Source organism: Stegastes partitus, unplaced genomic scaffold (assembly GCF_000690725.1).
Source record: "Stegastes partitus isolate 25-593 unplaced genomic scaffold, Stegastes_partitus-1.0.2 Scaffold552, whole genome shotgun sequence".
Lineage (NCBI taxonomy): Eukaryota > Metazoa > Chordata > Actinopteri > Pomacentridae > Stegastes > Stegastes partitus.
This window is the reverse complement of record NW_007578283.1, coordinates 302,592-324,242: the sequence shown is the minus strand read 5'-3', so window position 1 is coordinate 324,242 and position 21,651 is coordinate 302,592. Positions and strand designations below refer to the sequence as shown.

At 39.5% G+C, this 21,651-nt stretch overlaps 1 protein-coding gene across 1 annotated transcript in view; it reads right to left on the bottom strand.

Annotated features, from left to right (window-relative positions):
* The window catches only part of LOC103362057 (venom phosphodiesterase 1), a 53,187-nt gene that overhangs the window by 11,361 nt on the left and 20,175 nt on the right, over positions 1-21,651 (bottom strand). Inside the window, exons 12-20 of the mRNA XM_008288312.1 lie at positions 15,095-15,203; positions 14,610-14,732; positions 12,234-12,265; positions 11,946-12,073; positions 8,179-8,248; positions 7,971-8,058; positions 7,499-7,675; positions 2,230-2,265; positions 1,869-2,023 (exon numbers count right to left, since the gene is read on the bottom strand). Of these exons, the coding sequence (XP_008286534.1) occupies positions 1,869-2,023; positions 2,230-2,265; positions 7,499-7,675; positions 7,971-8,058; positions 8,179-8,248; positions 11,946-12,073; positions 12,234-12,265; positions 14,610-14,732; positions 15,095-15,203 (918 nt within the window). The remainder of the gene's footprint in view (positions 1-1,868; positions 2,024-2,229; positions 2,266-7,498; positions 7,676-7,970; positions 8,059-8,178; positions 8,249-11,945; positions 12,074-12,233; positions 12,266-14,609; positions 14,733-15,094; positions 15,204-21,651) is intronic.

Below are 21,651 nucleotides of genomic sequence, written 5' to 3'. Positions count from 1 at the left end.
ATCATCTTAGTAAAAGTGTATTATCTTTAAATTAAGTTGTGTGAGATATTTTAAATCATGAATGTAAACAGGTTGTGCAGGAGGAGACAAAGGAAGAGCTGTGCAACCAAAAACAAAAGTGGAGCAAAAAAATGTTGGACAATTCGTCATTTATGTATATTGCATAATGACTGTTTGTGGAAACTGACGAACCGCAGAAGTCAAACATCATGCAAGCTGAAGCAGTTGTCACATAAAAGCATGAAAACAAACTGCATGAATAGAAAATCACATTTTAATTCATTTTATTCGACTGCTTTGTCTTTTTAATCTTTTCAGTCCGTGTTTTTTTTTTATGTTATTGTATTTTTATGGTTTGTCTTTTAATCTAATTGTATCTACTTTTTACTATTTCATTTTCAGGTTTTTGTCTTTTTAATCTGTTTACATTTCTGCTTGTGTGCTGGCCGTGCGCCTGGGCTGGACTGAGCTGTCTGAAGGTGCCGTACAAATAAAGCTTGTTTGAGACACAGTGTAGTAGAATATTGGCCATACATGGACAAAACCATGGCATTTGCTGAGCTCACATATCCAGGAATTTTATCTCCAAGAAACTCTGCAGGCGGATAATTATCAAGAGAGACAAAAGCCCCAGAAAAGGCTCATGACTGGATCTAGACTCATGTATTTCTTGAACTTAAATTACTATCCAAACATCGGCTTTAAAGTCAATGTAGATCCTGTAATCACACTGATGAAGTCCTGTTTATCACCATTTTATAGGTTTTTCTATTATTACTATCCTTAGACCCAACCCTTAATGCTGACATTTATTAGTGTTAGATTTATTCGAGCTTCACTCTGCTGCAACCAGAATAACTCCAATATTCATTCGTTTTAATCAGATTAAAACACTCAAAAATCAAGGGACTGATATTATATATGACCATATCTGATTGAAATGCCTTTTTAATCTTGTTTTAGTACAAGTCTGAGCCCCGGTGCTCCTTTTGATTTCCTGTGTTTTCAAAAGGTGCTATAGAAATAAATCTGAGTTACATGATGTATTGGAGAGTTATTTAAGCTTTCGAAATGATCTCAAAACAGACAGAAAAGTCATTCGAATGGTGGAAGAAAACAGCACGCTTGCTTTTTACACAGCTGGAAAAATGTTTTTTTTTTTACTAAAGCTGTTTTCCTTCCTGATTCATCAGCTGCCAACAGTCAGCAGCATGATTCTGGAACTTCAGCAGAAAATGTAAAACTTGTGATTCACACAGGAGCATTGATGCAGAAAATTGCACCGTCGCTACTGACTAAATACATACGTCTGTTAATCGAACCATGTCTGAATCAGACAAAGGTTGAAAAAATTCCACTTGTTTTTCCCATGTTTTCCACACAGATGAGGTTTAGTGTGTATTCTTATATCATGAGGTTCAAGCTGGAATTTCATTGATCTGTTGTTTTATTTCATTCATCAATTCACTTATGTTATTTTTATTTTATTTATTTTAATGCATCTTAATGTGAAAGATTCAACATTACGTCTTTGTTTCATATTTGGTTGTTAGACACGTGTCTGAAGAATTGCTTGTTACTACTTATATTATGGAAAGCCCTATTTATCACTTTTTCTATTTAGTTTTCATATATCTAGCAGTCTCAGCGATCCTGCAAAATCCAATAGATAACAATAGAGCAATGGCTTGAATTTAAATTAGTCATCAGGAATCTGGTTAATTTTACATTTTGTACAAAACCACAACATTCCCAAACAGTTGTTCCTCAAAAATCCATTTTTTCCAGCAATTTTTACAGCAATTCTAACATCTCTAGTAATGATACTTCCCATTTTAGATCATTTCCATCCCCACTGATGTACATACCGGCTTGTCGATGGTGAACGAGCTCCACAGAGGCATCAGGGCCGAGCTGCTGTAGGCGCTCATGAATCCCTCCTGGTGGAGGATGCAGTACTTCTGGTCGGGCTGCAGCACGCGAGGACGACCAAACAGCAGGTGCTTCTTCTCTGCAGCAGATACTGAAAGAAGGGAAAGTGCGCTTTAGTCCTAATCATTGCCATCAGTGGTGGAGATATTGTGACAAGAGGTCCCACTGTCCAATCAGTGTTTGATGTTTCCTGAAAATGAACAGTGAGATGCGAAACAACAATGCGGAGAAAATGACAAAAAATGAAATGTATCCATTTAAAACAATCTAAAAACAAGGAAAAATGTTAAAAATCACCTTCTTGTGCAGTCAGATTCAGGCGTCTGTTGACATCTGCGTCCTAACAAGAGACAAACATTGAACAGTAAACAATAATAAACAATATATAAATGCAGTCATGTTTTATATCTCATCAAACTGAACTGAACTGGGACCATACAGAGAAATGCAGGGATTTTATAATGTACTGTTTCAGTGATTCATAACAAACTTCCTCACAACATGTACAAGGCTTCTGATATCACCAACAGAAAGCTTCTTCATCCGAATTCAGTCCACAGTCGTCCACTACGTTTATTTACCACGCTTTCATTTTAGTATCTTTCAGCTTTTAATAATTTCAAGGAGACCTTATTGGTGTTATGTCTAATATTTCAGCAACACCAAAGTGAGATCTATGTTTTTAAAAAAACAACCTAGATGTTCAAACTGTGTTTTGAGATATATTCCAGACTTATTACAGCCAAACACACTTCTGGAGCTCCTCAAATCGTTCTCCTTTCAAAACCCTTGAGCTACATTTGTGCTTCCCCCCCATAAATATTCACCATGGCTTAATCATGCTCGAACTGCATGTCAGTCAATTACAGGACACTATTTTAGTCTAATCTAAAACAAACGAAAAATAAAAAAAGGGAAAAAATAAATTAAAGAAAAGGAACTGCTGGCAAAAGCACAAAAAACTAATAAACTGGATAGTAACCATTCATTAGATCATGTTTATTTATTTGTTTATTTTTTAGTTTTTTTAATGTTTAATAAAGCATATTTATATGCATCTGTTCTGGTTGTTAATTGTGTTTCATTTTAGAAATATTTTTACAGTGCAAAACTTTAATTTCATGTTTTCCTTTTTAATAAATAAAAAGGAAATATTTTTTAAAATTATGATAAATCTGCAATTGTATTTTAACAGTTAAAAAAATTCTTTAAATATTTTTTTAGGGTTTTTTTTTTTTTTTTTAAACATGTAATTCCACAGGCTGATTTATTATTTTTGGGATATTTTTTGAATTTCAGTAAATACAGAAAAAGCAATGAAGGTAAATGTGTAAAAATACAGATTTTGTTTTTTTTTTTTTTGTTTTGTTTTGTTTGTTTTTTTACAGCATAAAAATATTCTGTTGCCATACAACATTTTCTAATGAAATGATGGATGGTTTTTCTGGGCATCATTCTATTTTAAGAAGAGCAGTGTTTGTTTCCTGCAAAATTACTTCCAGAGAACCAAGGACCTGAGGCAAACATGAACCCATGAAACCATTCCATCTAGAAACTCTTGTGTGGCCAACATCTTCCCACAGTGAAGCAACTGCCGGGTTTGCCAAGAAGGCATTATAATTATTTCGTTCACTGGAACAAATTCCGAATTGATTTTGGGTGAAATGCTGGAACCATCTGCAACAGCTTCAACGTCTTGGACTTTAAGGACCTGCTGCTAATGTTTTGTTTCACAGTCCTTTCCAAGTTCCTGCCTTGCAGGTCGAAGCTGCGAAACTGCGCAATCAACAGCACAATAAGCAGGAATCGTCGTCATGTTTGACTCGTTTCCGATTCGAGCTAAAACACAGACTCCGTTCCCAGACTGAATTTCTTGCTTTTCCAGATTTAAGATCTCTTCTCCAATAGCAGTTTCCACATCTGGATCGTCCATTTCATGAGGTTCTAAAGTGACATCGATGACTGAGAAAAAAATATCCTTTTTCTTCCTGCAACACAGACACGCTTCATAGTGCTGGAAAGCCACTTTTAGATTAGATTAGACTAGATTGCCCTTTATTTTTCACCACCAATGGGGAAACTCACTTGTTGCAGCAGTATAGATACAGGAAAGAGCACAAAAAAGTGACAGGAAGAAAAAGAAACCAAAAAAACCTATAAATCGGAAGAGCTGAGAAATACAATACAATAGAGCTCTACACATGCACACTATATATGCTATAGATCCGTATAATGGACACTATGATTTAAAACCTTCTGATTATCTTTGCTTTGTCCTTCCACTAATCTTGGAATATGTGTCCCATCTCATGTCTTACTCCTTTATAAACTAACATTAAATATAAGTTCCATTTAATAAACAACTTATTGTTAAGCATTTTATCTTCTTGGTATGTTGTATTTTTCTAAAATAGAGCTACACATTAACCAAGATTTTAATATTTTTTTGTTTAGACAATGCAGAAGATATAGAGTAGAATAGAACTTTATTGATCCCCTTGGTGGAAACCTCAGGGAAATTACTAATATGAGGTAAAATGTTAGGAAATGTAGTATATTGGAAATATGTTAGGAAAAAAGTACATATTTTAAGAATTAACTCCTAACTTTGGGAATAATTTTATGATATAGTCAGAATTTTAAAAGAAAAAAGTTCAAGTATTTTACAAATAAAGTGAAATATTTGTCCTCGTTTTTGCACGCTCAGAGTTGATATCGAAGCTGTTGGATGCTGACTGGTTACAGGAGCTTTTCCTGTAAACGTTCACGCCACTTTGTACGTGCTCATGGCAGTAAAAAGCTGCTTAATACCAGGGGGAAAAAAGGACGTAGGAGGAATTACAGCAGAAATTACACCCCTGAAAGAACCTCATGTAACCTTATCGCAGTTTGACTACACCCTGGTGATAAGCAAACGGAGAGATGTGTGCGTCATCATTCGGGAAGAACCTGATGAAGAGTTGTGTTCGGTGTACTTTGAGATCTGGCGTTGCTGGAGCTTGAGCCACAGTAGGAAGCAAAAGTCAAGGTGTCGCGACCTTTTCTCTTTGCTCGCTAACATTTTCCAGTTGACTCAAATGCTAACTCACTGGACAACCTATTTATTTCACTTGAACCTTGACATAAATAAGGTACAAGTGCCACTCTCCGGCCAGCATCACTGTTTCAGCAGTTACCATGGATTCCAAACTCCCCAAAGAAGTCATGTTTGTAACTGGCTGCAGGTCTATTATCCAGTCATGGTGAGATTGAAGTCTTGGCCGCCCACCAGGGGCAAAACAAGCCTCCATGAATCATTAATCCAGTGAATGCATTAAACCCTTTCGTGAATGGGTTTGCTTTTACAGTAAGATGGAATTATTGACTGCCCACTGCATTGGCTTCAAGGTCAGCGTGCCCTGTTTCACTTTCTCTTGGAGACTGCCAAACTGCTCTAGCTAACCCTCAAAGGCGTTTCTTGTCTGTCTTGTGAGCTGTTCAAACGCAGACCCATTCGCACAGCATTTTAGAAGTGGGAAGTTGCAACAATCTGTTTACATTAACCTTCTGAACCCCAGAAACTGACGATTAGAAAAAAACAGAAAATAAAAAATCACTAAAATTACACCGTTTGTTAGAGCCCAAAACTATTCAATCACTTCATTGTGTCTCATTTATGAGTCCGAAAGGCACTTTATCATTTTCTGCGTTGAAGGAACCATTTATCTCATTTTGAAGCTGCCAATAAACATGTCCGCATGAAATCATTTTTCACGTTCAGTTTCTTTTTCTATTGAAACAGCTGCAGCTCTGTTTTGATTTTTACAAAATTCTATGAAACTACAACGTGTTCTTGCATGTTTCACCAATAACCACAGTTAACAACCTGGGCACATATTTAGTGCCGCACTTTAAACAAAAGATCGCTTTCTGATTGGTCATAGCCATATTTCAGAGCTCCTCACGCAATACTATGATGTCAGTGGGATTTATTCTCTAATTACCCACTTGGAGAAGTTAAGAACCCTTGGTTTGGCTTCATGTTGCTGTGCTAAATTGTTGTGCTATAAAACCAGCAATACTGAGCTGATGTTGGGACACTGCCATCCGTGGTTGGATTTAGTATGATTTATTGGGTTGTTTCATTTTGGGTGATGTGTGAAATAGATATTGTTATTTTGCAGTTATTTGCTGAGATGGCAGCTTTGAAATGCTCCTAAGGATTGCTACCTTTAGGATTATTTGGCTGTCTCCTTATGATAACACAGACCAGTCTCACTCCCAACTCGTATTTGGTTCACACTGGCTCTATTTTAAGGCCACTCAATCTATGACACACCCTGCTTAACCCTTTCAACAGGATAGCCCGCTATACCGGTCTGCAGCTTTCAACCCATTCAACCCTGCAGACCGCTTTATCGGTCTGCCGCTTTGATCCCGTCTACCCTGCAGACGGGTATAGCGGGATCTGGACTATGGCAGCTTTCTGTAACATTCATTTTGATTGTCTATCAGTGGGAATCCCCGTATGTGAACAAGCGATTCAGTCATGAAATAATTTTTGCAAATAACAATAATAATAATAATTGCATACAGGGTTCTTGCCAGTGTCATAACAGAGTAACAAGCCGTTACACTGCTGCCTGAAAAAAGTTCGCTGCAAACTGGGTCGATACGTTGTTTTCAAGGGTATGTCATGGGAAAATATTTAACAAGCGCCGACGGAGTTTCACTATGGCTGTCTTCACTGCTAACGCTGCTATTCTCTAGCGTAATCACCACTACCCTTTAGCAGCAGCAAAGACTCTTTGCGATCCTGTAAATGTGATATTTATATTTATTTTCAACAGGCATAACTCTGTATAATTATAAATTATACATCCATCTATTATCTATACACCGCTTAATCCTCACTAAGGTCATGGGGGGCTGGAGCCTATCCCAGCTGACTTAGGGTGAAGGCAGGGGACACCCTGGACAGGTCACCAGTCTATCACAGGGCTACACTTAGAGACAGACAACCAAGCACACTCACATTCACACCTACGGACAATTTAGAATCACCAATTAACCTCAGCATGTTTTTTGGCTGTAGGAGGAAGCCGGAGAGCCCACTCTGCATGGGGAGAACATGCAAACTCCACGCAGAAAGATCCCAGTACGCGAACCGGCGACCTTCTTGCTGCGAGGCAACAGTGCTACCAACTGTACCACCTTGCAGCCCATAAATCACAGATAAATATAAATTCTATCGGTGGACGAATAATTTAAAGGTTGGTTTTGATCATTTTAATTAATGCAGTCATTTGCTTTAGTGTGGATATAAGTCTAACTTATTTCTTACCCTACAGTGCTTAACATGTCTATGTAACAGAACATCGTAGAACTGCTGTTAGTGATTCGCTAATTCGGTCTTGGGTCACGCAGTTCATTCAAGACTTTCCCACACAACGCTTTTCACATCTTCCTGGGGGATCTTAAAGGCATTTCCAGGCTAGATGAGAAATATAATCTCTCCAGCAAGTTCTACCTCATGGTCTCCTTCTAGTTGGACATGCCCGGAAAACCTCCGGATGAGTGACGATACTCACCAGGCCAGAACAGGAGCATCCCAGGGCCTCACCAGGGAGCAGACTCTCCAGGGGACACTCAGACTGCACACTCTGCTCTGCAGGGTGTGTTGGTATGTGATAGGGCTTCCTCAGAATGTGATTCATGCTGCCGTGGGTCCCATTGTTGTGGGTGGGGAAGATTTCTAGCACATCTGCATGACCCAGTGAATTAAGTTAACCACAGGTTACGTAATATTCCATAACAGCTTTGTAGAGACAGTGAAATCATCATGAACAACATGCCGTCTATTTTGTGGTAATGCAGATGCAAGCAGGGACGGCTTTTACACTTACGTCATTTCAGAGATGCATTTACCCGTTTTGAGTTGCGACATTTACATTTTCTATTTTGGCTTTGGTTTTAGATCATTTCTAATTCAATCCTTGGCCAAACCGCAACAAATTATAACGCACAGTTAGTAATTATTTGAAGAGCCATATACTCACCACACATGAGATTGTATAGCTCAATGCTGCTGAAGGGTTCGATCTCTGTTTGGTTCAAAAATTTTGGGCCATAACCGACGAACATGGCCTACAAGAGAAGACAAAGAAGATCATTTGGAAAGGCGTATTTCAGAGCTGCAAACGCGGCCAAGTTAGGGAAACAAAGGAACAGAATGAACTGAAAAATTTAGAAATCCTGAGCGCTCACATGCATGCTTTCAACATCGTTGTCGTAGCCGTGATTCCCGCCAGAGCAGAATGTGAGAGATTGTGGAGCTCTGTGGAGACACAGAAAACCTCTTCAGTTTTACTATAAAATTAATCAAATTTCACAAATCACTTGTAGCCATTTGAACTCCAAGGAGCTTCTGGGCATTTTTTGCTTCGTTTTCTCACTGTGGGCTCATTATTCACTGCAGAGCACATCAGTCTTTTGGGCGTTACAATGAAGTTATGTTGCTGTAAATCATAAAAGCAAAAGAAGAGCATTTGATCATTTATTGTATGAAAATGAAACACTGAAATTTTCATGCACAAAATTTTTCGGTTGCGCATAAGTGTAACCACGACCGAAAAATATGCCGTGGCTCTGAACACTGTATATGTTTTAATAATTTTGTTTGTAATCCTTTTTCATATTTGTCTGCTGTAGCGAAACACGGCCTGCAGTTCAGCCGCAAAGTCCTACAATGGTTGGTCACAACCATTCATGAGTGATTCAGTTTTCATTTTCTTTTCTTTCTTTTTGTTTTCTGGCTAACAAACTGTGTAATCTTGGCAGTTTTTTTCTAAAAGATAAGTATTTGAAACCAGCTGGTGGATTTTTGTTATCCAGCGGGTTAAAGCACATGTAGGTCGGCCCCCAATCTACAAAGCAGATGTTAACATGTTAGACATATACAAATCAGATCACAGCCTTAGATCCTCGGGAGGGGCCCTTTTGGCTGTTACCAAAGTCGAGGCTTAAGTCGAACGGTGACTGTGCTTTTGCAATAACAAACGCCTCAGCTTTAGTAAAGACAGTATTTTCTTTTCTTAAAAAAGACTTGAATAAATCTGAAATGGTTCTGAAATGACTGAAACGCAGCCCATTAAGACTACATACATGTTTTATTTGAGTCTGTAGCGGATTTAGGTTTTGACCACAGGGACATTATTGTTTGTTGAGCATTTTATGATGATCCTGTTCATTATTTCAGGCCCTGGATGTGTAGACTGAAGCTAAAAAGTCATTTGTTTTAATGTTTGAACTCTTTGGTAACACAGCTTGGAGAGATTATCCATCCATCCATCCATCCATTATCTATACACCGCTTAATCCTCATTAGGGTCGCGGGAGGCTGGAGTCTATCCCAGCTGACTTAGGGCGAAGGCAGGGGACACCCTGGACAGGTCGCCAGTCTATCGCAGGGCTACTGGAGAGATTATCATTTTTGCAATTAAATCTTAATTATTTTCAGCAACAAAATTGGAACTTGATTTGTTTTCACATCTGAAGGTTGTTATCAGAATGACTTTCAGGAAACTGACTTAATATTAACTCTGAAAAATGGCAACGGGGTGAGGCAATAAACTCTACTGGCATGGAAGTTTACAGCAGCCACAAGGATCAGATTTATTTTACACATCTGTGTTTTCGCTCAGTGTGCTGACGAGAGTCTGATGTTTGTGATGTCATTATGGCGGGAATTAACCTACTGTTAAAATATACAGTGAGCCTGGCATGAAGATTCCAAGTCCCTCCCACTCGTGTCTTAATCACTGACATTCTGTGTATTGTGATTTTCTGCCTCCCAGAAACTTTACCTGAAAACAGCCTGTATAACTCTTAATTCTACATTTGTAGGTTTCAGTTAGGAATACAGAGGAGGTTAGGCCAGTCTGCCACAGGTTCAATGTTAAATAATGCAAGTTAATCAACAGCAGAGTAAATCTTCAAAAGCAACACAAAATGCTTGACATGTTATGTTCAACTCTATTTTGAAGTAACTCCCGAATTTGTGTTTTCGTTTCCACACATCAAGATATTTCAATCATAAACTGATACAGAAAAGTTATTGAAATTGCATCAGAATGTAGTGGATTAAGGGGGAAAAACATCCTGATCTGTCTCCTAATTGTGACCCTCCCAAGTGGTCCAAAAAATTCCACGCCAGATTAGTGTGACGTCAAAACGGTGTTTGTTCCTGTAGAGTAATATGAGTCACTACACCGGGATGTTCCATGTTTTAACGTTCCTAACTGCCCTTTAGTTCCCATCACTGGTTCATCACTCAGAAATGGTTTCAACTGCATGTCACAAGTATTTACAGGAATACAAATGTTCTACCTTTGGAGGACATCCTAATCATAATCTGATTTAACATTATCAAGATTTACCAGAACTAAATTTCAAAACCATTCATCAAACTTTAATCAATATTTACAGGATCTGCACAAACACACAACATAAAAAATGAAAAAAAAAACACTAGTCAGGGTTCCAGACTAACTTTTTCACTGGTAGTACCAGTACGACCCACTTTCTCATTTTGTTGCACCTCCCACCTGGTCACATACAAAACTTATGACTTGCTCAACATTTTCTTATCGATAGACGCTACAATTTACTGATGCTCCCTAAACGCCCCACATAGCAGGCTGCAGTAGCTGCTGTGGTGCTCTGACAGGTGTCTGGCCAAAAATGACTTTAAAAATAATAAACTAGAGCGTTCTCGTGTCACATCTGTCCGAGGTTAAACCCAGTTGCATGTTTTCTACGAGCCGTCTTTTCTCCATTGACAGCATGGCCGATGAATTAAGCCATCACAACAGTAGCTGTTATCTAGTAGACGAGGAGGGGAGAGGCCGTGTGATGGTGTCAGAAAGCGCAGTCGTAAGAACGGACAGTTTTGATATCCAGCCACAGAAGACAAAAGCAAATAAAGACTAAATTAACTGGCTTACAGTGAAAGTGGACGGGTCCAGGACGCACCGAGCTGCGCCCCGTGAGAAAATCTGCAGCTGCCAATCAGACCCTGGGCCAAGGTCACATGATCACAAGAAGTTTTTCAACCTACATACACACTGATGTGGCCGGCGCCGCGCTTCCAGGAAGTGTAAAATTAGCAAAGACGCCGCTGTTTGAAAATCGGACATGGCAGACAAACCGCAGATAAAATACAGTCATGACTTGACATTCCGACCCTTAACAATCCGAAAACCTGGCTATCAGGTTTTTAGAAAAAACGAACAGAACCCATAAAAAATAGCTTTAACATACTGACAGCCTTGAATTCTGACTCCAACATGACATTTTATGTCACAAATAAGGATAACGGAGTATTATCTGACTGAACAATCCGACAGATTGGCTACGTTCAGACTGCAGGACTAAATGCTCAATTCAGATTTTTTTGTGAAATCTGATTTTTTTGCGAGTTCGTTCACATTTCCAATTAAATGCGACTTGTATGTGATCTGCTGTGTGAACTTCATACCACCCAAAAGTGTCAACTACGTCACATGCAGCGAGTATGCTCAGTGTTTGTGGAAGTAAACACGGATGGTAATGGTGGAGCAAATAATGCAATTTTAAACTTTTTAGAAAAACTTTAAAATCGCCCGCCACTCCCCCACCGCCGCCACTACCCGATGGTGGGAACAGAAGTGTGACTGCTACCCTATCAGCAGCAGCCAAGTACTGCCTGTGTATTCCAGACACTTCCACCCTGTCGGAGCGCTCCTCCGGGGTGGAAGTGGCCGAAACGTGCACAAGCGCACCAGTTAATCAGATGTGAAATCCAGCGATGTGTAGTGCTCAAACAATACATGAGTTGTTATAACAACTATAAACAATAAATATTAACAGCAAATCACTTCAAGCATCACGCCCTCCTTGTATCTCGACCTCCGTCTTGACAATCCGACAGCCTTGCTATCCGACATAAAAGAAGGTTTTACATTTAGTGTCGGATTATCGAGTCACGACTGTACCTCTCAAAGAGCCATTTAGGCTCCACCAGGACGTTAACATCTTCGATGCGACGACTGTTGGCAAAGTGGAGGCGCTTTGGTAGGTGGGCCTTCAGGTACGGCTTGATCTTCTGGTCTGGCTTCTTACACTGAAATCAACAGATACTGATTTTTTATAGCAGTTAGTTGTGTTTATGTCTTATATGTGGCCAGAAAAAAATTACACTATTTCTACACAAGTCACTTAAAATGTTCCTTTGCTGCATGTAAAACTAATATTTTGACCCCGAGAGTCTTTTAAATACTTACAGTCATGTTAGCCACGAGTCCAGCTGAGTCCACTGTTGGAAGGGAAACACATTTCTGTCATTACAGAAACTTAAGCACAAAACTGTTGCCAGTGCATCACGCAGTGCCCATTAAAAGATAATCATCCCATTTTTATTGCTTTTCAGCAATGACTTGTGGTCAATTTAATTTGGCTTTTCTGACAACATAACTCCAAAAACACTCTTTCACGTCTAAATGAAAACAGATTTTTCTTTTCTTTACAAAGTAATGTCATTTAATGGGCTGCAAGGTGTCTCGGTGGTTAGCATCATTGCCTCGCAGCAGGAAGGTCACCAGTTTGCATCCCAGTGAGGACACCCAGGATCTTTCTGTGTGGAGTTTGCATGTTCTCCCCGTGCAGCGTGGTTTCTCTCCGGGTTCTCCGGCTTCCTCCCACAGCCAAAAAACATGTTGAGGTTAATTGGTGATTCTAAATTGTCCGTAGGTGTGAATGTGAGTGTGCTTGGTTGTCTGTCTCTAAGTGTGGCCCTGTGATAGACTGGTGACCTGTCCAGGTGAACCTGCCTTCACCCTGAGTCAGCTGGGATAGACTCCAGCCCCCCGCGACCCTAGTGAGGATTAAGTGGTGTATAGATAATGGATGGATGGATTGATTTCATTAAATTAAAAACATCTATTTTTTTAGTACGTGATCCTGTAGGAATTTACCTTCTTTAAAGTGGCTCACCTAATTCAACACACATGCAGCCAAATGGTGCTGGAAGTGACACAATTAATAATGAAATAGAGATCATCTGAGTGCATTAAATGTGTCTCATTCAGTGACTGTACTATAAAGACACCTGTCACCAGTCAGTGGTGAATCAGTACAGTTGTCCTTAAATGTATTCATACCCTTCCATTACAGAAAAGGCAAAATTCACAATAGTCACTCAACTAGAAACTGAACGAAGTAATCATAAATAAAAATTTGCAAAATTGTAATTTAGTGAAATAAGACATTGCTTTTGAATTGTGGTTGAAAAGAATAATTTAAAAAAAAACAGAACTGTCCAGGACAAATTACGAGTACTTTGCTGATAAGCAGTGGATTAAAATCAAAATACGTGTCAACAGGTTCAGAAGTCTGATTGAGGGCTACAGAAAACACTTGACTGTAGTGATTGGCTCAAAGGGTTGTTCAACAGTTTTTACGGGTCCCATCATGTTTGTTTGCTTGTTTTTTTGTTTGTTTGTTTTTTAATATTTCTGTTGAACCACAATTCAAAAGCAATGTCATGATTTTCATAAAATTTGTATTATTACTTTTGTCAATTTCAACTTATCTCAGTGACAGCTGTTCTTTTCCTTCTTTAATGGGAGGGTATGAACACATTTAAGGACAACTTTACTTCTGGCTATAACTACACCATGAAGACAAAAGAACACCCCTCTGTAACTCTGTAATAAGGTTATTGAAAAGCATAAGTCAGGGGACGGATACACAAAGTTTTGAAGTTGCTAAATTTCCCTTGGAGTAGAGTCAAAACTGTCATTATTAAGCTGTCAGTCAAAGTCATCTTCTCTTGTAACAAACAAAACTGAGATTAGATGCGAGATATGTATCTATCGTCATACTTGGCTGCTTTTGCCAACCCAACCTTCGACGCTCTGGAATGTTTACTTGCGCAGATGCATTGATGAGTGGCTGAACACCTGGGTTGTCCAGGAATAAGAGGGTTGTTTTGTTCCACTTTACACTAAACAGATGTGCACTTTGTCCAACTAGTGAATTAAAATGTCTACTGGAGCTTGTATTTAACAGGAGTGCAGCTGGATACTTATTGGGAGACGCCAATAAGTAAATAATAAATGAAAATAATAATAAATAAATAATAATTGAATGAACTCCTTTGTTAAGGAGCTCCTTTGCCTGTATCTGTGTCTGCACCGTGACAGTAAGCTCTTACCAAGTTCAGAATGGATATGCATGGAATAGCAATCACATCGAAGCATGAGTTGGTTCTAAATTATGCTGTAATATAGCACAGTGCTGTAAATACTGGCTTTACACTGGAACCACACAAAGGAAACTGCGGGGAACAATCTCATGGAGTGAGATTGAAACAGGATCTAGAGGCCCTTCTGATGGAGTGTTGACTGAGTACAGCTGCAAGCTATCAAACAGCTTTGTCTTTCTGTGTTTCACTCACTGTGTGTTTAACAGGAATGCAGCTGGATACTTATTGGGAGACGCCACGGTTCTCAATAAGCTGATAAAATGTCAAGCCTCTTGAAAGCTATCATCAACGTGCAGAGTTTCAGTGTGGATCAGAACTAATACCTGGATTATTACTTAATCAGTGTGGTTAGTGAAGCAACAGGAAAGTAGGTTGTGTCTGTACATTAACTCACCGACGGTGTCTTTATTTATACCACGGATGCGCCCAAACGGACCCTGAATTACAAAGTAATTGCTGGTATCTCCAACTAGCTCCTGGAGAACCTCCTTCCTGTCGCAGCTCGTCTCCTCCATACCTGCAACAGTATGTCAGTGTTAGATCACTTTTTTTTGGATGCCACACAACACCACTGACGTGATTTCTCTTCTTCGTCAACGGCAGTCAGCGATTCCATTGTAGTTTTTTTTTAGCCAGTATCATCATAACATTGTTAAAAATCCGTTTGTTCAAAGTGAATCACCAGCTGCTTGGATTTTCTCGGGAAAATAATCTGATATTACGAAAAGGCATATTAGTGACATTGTGATAACAAGTTAAGTGACTTCGTCTGTTTTCAGAATGCATTTTTTGCAACAAAAAAAAAAAGATCAAATGAAAGCAAAATAAATAAGGACCAGCAATGGGTGTAAATCAGGGAGGTTTGGCACTGTATGTTACCGTGATCAGCCACAATCAGCATGTTGACGCAGCGGTGCAGGCCGAGCTGCTTGAGGCCGTTCATGAGCTGACCGATGATCTTATCCACACCCTGGATCGCTGCTATGAGCTGGAAAAAAAAGAAATCAAAAATAACATTGTTCACACCAGATCGTTTTCAAAAAAAATCTTTGTTTACACAAACCCGCATAAACACGTCAAGAGCTGCTATGAGCATGCCAAACCTATAGGGGGCAGTGTAACGAGAAGCATAAAGCCATGCTTGGCCAATCAGAATCCTGGAAAAAACACAACAATGAATGGCACAAATTACTTCTTGTTACTTCAACGATAATGGCACGAGGGTCGTTTGTTTGGCCCGACAGAGAAGCTCCTCCACATAATAGAACATTTCTGAATGTAAAGGACAAAAGCATTTGCACAAATGTAAAAACTAGCACTGCTTTAACAGCAACACACACAGTAGCCAAACTGTAAACATAGGTCACACACATATTATGTCTGATGACGCTTTTGTCGCACACTGTGGCGTCAAACTCCGTCTCTTCCTGTCTACATGCAAACGTAAAGACAGAGTTTTTCCAAATCTCCACTTTGGCCGGAGTTGTCAGATACGATCGTTTTCAGTGACTTGTAGCTTCGTTTACGTGTGAACCAAAGGCCCAGATGCATTAAATCTATTTTTGCCACATTTAAACAGGGCCTTAGTCACTCCAGCCCTGCTTGCAGCCCGCCTGATCACAGGTACTGGAGACAGATGAGGGGATGGGCTTACCTGAACTCAATCATCCATCTCCTGCTATAAAGCCCTGTTCATTCCTCTATACACTGACCATAGACCATTGACCTTCATCTCCTGTGTTCCTGCCACTGGTTTCCAGCCTGCATTGCCCCAGCCAGCCTGTACCTGCCCCCAGCCCTTGCCAGATCCGGGATCACCCGAGCCTGTCTGCCCCTCTTCAGTTTTTGTCCCCTGTCCTGTAAGTATCCCCGTTTGTTTGAGTAGCTTTGTTTTTTAATCTTAGTAGTTCTTTGTTTAGAGTTTTCAAGGGTTTTTGTAGTTTTTCCCCCCTTTGTAAATCCATTCTGGTTTTCCCCCTCTGTTTAGCTTCATCCCTCTATATTGTTTTCTGTTAATCTATAATTTAATGAACTCCTTTGTTAAGGAGCTCCTTTGCCTGTATCTGTGTCTGCACCGTGACAGTAAGCTCTTACCAAGTTCAGAATGGATATGCTGCCAGTTAATAGCAATCACATCAAAGCATGAGTTGGTTCTAAATTATGCTGTAATATAGCACAGTGCTGTAAATACTGGCTTTACACTGGAACCACACAAAGGAAACTGCGAGGAACAATCTCATGGAGTGAGATTGAAACAGGATCCAGAGGCAATTGTTGGATCGAACATTTTAATTTGTTGCCCTTCTGATGGAGTGTTGACTGAGTACAGCTGCAAGCTATCAAACAGCTTTGTCTTTCTGTGTTTCACTCACTGTGTGTTTACATAAGTTTCCTTGTATTTTTCTGGCCATTTTCTGCTCCTGCCACATGTTTTTACTCACTCTGGGCTCATTTTTACTGCAATATAAAGTCCAGCACCTCTATGGAAACAGCACAACCATGACTAGAAGTACGAAGAACTCAAATGTCCCCTCCACAATATGACAGTTAAAATGCCTGAGTTAGTTTTTAAGGAAAAACAAAGATGACTTTTCTTGATTAAAAAGGTATAATTAACATGTAAAGATGAGTAACTCATGACAGTCAAAAAGTTGAAAATGAAGCAGTTCTCTGTAATTGTTACAGTTCAATCTAAATCAACTTGTTTTTAAGATAACATGCCTATAATTAGTGCTTAGAGGGTTAAATTGTGGTTAGATCTTCATCAAACTCAGAAATTACCAAATATAGTCAATTTAACCTAAGCACCCAAACCAGTGTATTTTTATCCTTAACCTTCAAGTGTAGGTTGTAATCGAGGTAAGAGAGACTGTTGCCGTGCAGAAGTAGGGTGATGCAGCATTACATCAACCGTAAACACTGCCTAAAGTAAACCTACTCCAGAATGACTTCATCGAAAGGAAATCTTTCTTTTGGAATGGTGCCATCGAGTTCTTATCTTGGCCTGAAATAAATACTGTGTAGGATTTCAAGACGGATGTGAAACCCAGGAAGATTTGTTGATGTGTCAAGACCAGTGTGGGGTCGCCTTAGGTCCGCAAGCAGTCAGAAATATACGTCATGTAAATTTCCTCATTAACCCAAGTCTGTGGGCAGCAGGCTTCATTCAGTTCAGCTCTGTGTGGACTTTCCACACCCCGAGCATGCCCACTGGTACTCAACACAAATCCTGTTTTTAGTGAGATTCTTCAACATCCACACCCTTATAGTTAATCGTTAAAAACGTTGTAGTTGAAGTAGTCTGTGCTGAACTTTGCAAGTGCATTGATTTGTGCATGCTTTCAATTGAGGGAGCCCACACACTGGAGAGAGTCTAAATTCTCCAGAGATCCTGTGCTCATCACACCTCAGGAAGGATCACGGTGCTACAGTTCAGTCTGTAACTAGCTGCTATATACTGCAAAAGTACGTCCACTGTGTGCTTTGTTATTGGACTTGGCCTTTGGTCTGTCCTGCAGTATTTACTGGCTTTCTAACCCTTTCTGTGGCGCTCACATAGCAGTTTCAGTCGCAGTTCTTATGTTTTCTGCAATTGGTTCGTTCGGTAAGAGAACATCAGGGACTAAACCTGCCTCAGCTGTATTGTGAAGCAGCTGGTCATGTGATAAGTCACTCACAGAGCCCCTTAGCAGCTGTCTTTGCCCAGCAGGTTCTCCGTCTAAGGCCTGGTCTGTATTTGACTGTAAGGACCAACACCTCCACTTTGAGTTTGAAGCTCTTTTCCCAGGCTTTAGGTTAAAAACTCGTGCGTTTCTTGCTTAATTTGCAGAAATTTAGACATTTGTTTTAGACATTGTATACATGTTTAGTTTTTTAAATATATCTTGTGACTGCAAGCCAAGTTTCCTATTGAGGACAATAAAATGAGTGGGTTTGCGCACGTCAAAGTGCCTGAACCAATGTGCAGAACTCCCTGTTACTTCCATACTCGTATCATAGGCAAATTGCAAAGTGCTCTGCCTGTAATCTTAGAAAAGTATGCAGTCCAATTATTTTCAAAAACTTCCTCGATGGACTGAGTGCTGTTTCTGGCTAAAGGAAACTGATGTTGACAGATACGTAACTGAAACTACCTGTGATTCCAAGATCAACATTGAGAATATCCCCAGGTTGACATCATCGTATTAAGAATCTTTGACAAGTTTATTTCCAGGTGTAAACAATCCCTCACCCACAGCTGTTTTGGCAGAAAAGCAAGTAGACTCAGACTAAATGGTCGTCTCTGCGTGCATGTGCAGATGCTTTCAGCTGATGAAACATCCAGCACCTGTTTTATTGCGACATGCTCTGTAAACTCTCTAAACTAAAAAGCCTGCAGGCGTGTTGGAAAGGTTTGATCTTTAGAAAACTGGCAAAATGACATCAGTGAACGCAGCCAGAAACTGTAAAAAATAAAAGAAATAAAATAGTGTTGGATTTTCAGCTTTCAGATGATCTACAAACTACTTCCATATCAAACAGAATCAGCTTTACCTGGAGACTAGAGAATACTATAAAACAAGGGCAACAGGTTAAATAAGCAAACATGAGTGATTAAAAAAGGCATATTTAAAATAAAACCAAAAGTTTAGTGCAAATTAAGCAGCTTCTGATGAAACATGAATAAACTGTTAAGAGTAAATACAGGTTCAATGACACTTCACATATGCAATCTGTGACGTGCACTCATTGACACAACTGGGAAGCGATTAGTGACTCTGCTGTGACACCAGTCACATGAGAAAAATTCATAGATTTATTTATTTATTTTTTTGACTAAACTGCAGGCAGTGGTTCCACAGAGCAGAGAAGAGACAAGTATGGAAACAAAATAAAGTTGCATAGGTAGTAAATTATCTTAAATATGTGGACACCCCATTTGTTTTTACAGTATTGTACATGATAATTTAAGATATTTTTTTTCTTTATATTGCAGAGAAATGTCAATATACGCAACCTGACTTGGTGCAATAATCCATGCCTATGGTTTCTCATACCATTGCTATGCTGATGATACCCTGCTCTTCCTGTCGTTTCCTGTCGTTTACTCATGATTGATGACCAACTGACCTTCATGGTTCATGTGGCCTCTGTTGCTCGGTCATGTCAATTCGCCCTATACAACATCAGGAAGATCAGATCCTTCCTGTCTGAACATGCAGCACAACTCCTGGTACGGGCTCTCATAATATCACACACTGACTATTGCAACTCCTTACTGGCAATCCTAATACCTCCCCCACAGCCCGCTATTGGCATCAACGCCCTATCACACTTGACCTTGTTCTATGGCACTTATCCAGGTTGTTTTCTCCTGACTCGAACCTTGCTTGTGTTTTATCTGCCCTCAGATGTACCTCACTTTGGAATGAAAGCGTTTGCAAAATGAAAAATGAGCCCACAATAAGTAAAAGATTGACAGAACCAATAAATGGAAATGCAAACACAGATGTAGATAATTCCAGAATGCTCTCTTGTGTTTTCCTGCAGTTGAAAAAGACATCACTCCACAAAGAAAGAACTAAGAGAAAAGCTTCACTCACTATTTCCTTTTTGTTTTTTTTCTTTCCCACCTGTAAAACAAGTTATACTGAAACACCAGTTCCTTGTTAACATCAGTCAGTGAGCTCGTTTGCGTTTCGTCCTCAGGCAGCCGAGGTTGACATTTACTTTAAACAACAGTTCCTTAAAGCACTCTGGCACCAGTTTTACCACAGACTTCAAAGACCTGTCAGTGAGGTGTTGCTGTATACTGACTGACTTTCCAATCACAGACATCCAGATGCTTGACTGCCTTGAAAGGTGGACTTCCTTTCTTTGACACAATTTGACGGTTTAATGTTGACTGGCTTGTTAATGTATCAGTCAAACCAACATCCTCCACACAAGGATTTATTAATTCCTCATACTTACAGATCGCATGTGGTGAATTGTACTTTCATTGTGTTTTGTACGTCTTCAAAACTTGTAAAAAAGAAGAAGCTGTTAAGATATGAAAACGCTTACTACTGCCATTCCTCAAGGGCCCCTGGCCTTCCAGCTTTACAAGCCAGTAAGAATGTTATCCAGTGACGAAGTAGAAACCGAGGAACTCCACTGAAAGTTGTTTAGCATGATCCCGCCCCCTTCTGGTCACTGCATTCAGGTGAAGCGGTAAGAATGAGCAGCTGCCTCACAGTTCACCAAACTGGTTGACTTTCTTTACAACCCTTTCCAAGCTGCTAATCTGCAACACTAAAATCTTAACTTTTGAACTGAAACGTTATCTGACAAACTCGCCAAACACGAGTAAAGACGACGACATGTTTCCAATAGAATCTCCTAGTCTCACGCTTTGATTTAATCACTGTCAATCGTAAACAGAGAGCCTTCTTCCTAAAGGGGCAGTTCAGATACATTTACAGCTACAGACACTGAAACAGCCCGTTTAGATGAGAGCTAAAACCAGGAGTTATGCTGTCATGGTGAAAATTAACCTTGTTTGCAGTATTTTGAGGTGAAAAACTAAAATATACATTCTGGGGACATGCGAGACTTCAGTTAATTTGCTGAAAAAAGACACAATATGATAGCTTTAAAAGACTGAGCTAACTGTGAAGTTCTACTTTAGCACTGGCTTGACAATATATATTTGTATTCATCTTGTACAACATGTTGCCCTTAGAGCTTGACAGACGCACTTTGAATTCACTTCCCTTCTTCTCAGTTGCATTACTCTAAGTATGTTTTACAGAGACATGTCAAACAAACACTGCATGACTTGACCTTTCTAACAATTGCAGTTCCTTGTTTGTACAAAGAAATGTTGGCGAGAAGAAAGTCATTTTGAATGAAATCCAACTCTGCATTAAGGCTACATATGTGAATAAAACAATGAGTGCAGCATCCTAACATTATGGTTCGGACTTTTACCAGATTCCAGAAACTCTCCCCTACACAGTTGTGAAAAAGTATCTCTACTGCCAGTGTTTTAGAGCGAGATCCTTGTAACAACACAATATGTTCATTGTAGGGATTATTTTGTTCTTGATATAAAGGCTGATACAAAAAAAAATGCACTTATTATCATTTCAAAAGATAGACGATCTGGATTGCCTCAACTGTTTTGAAAAAAACAGCATGTAGCATGTGTGGTTCGTCCTTCCAATGACCAAGATAAGAGCTTAAATGTAAAGGTATTAAAATACCCTGAAAATGGCTCATAGGGTGGAATCACACCAGGGCTGCGTTTAATGACTGTTTTCATTGTTGATTTTATTTGTTGATTGTTTTCTCAATCTTTCGGTTCATTGGTTGGTCTATAAAATGTCAGAAAATGGTTTTTAAAATAATATAAAATTCAACCAGTGTTTCCCAAAAAGCCCCAGATGACAAAAGTCTTGTTTTGTCCACAATCC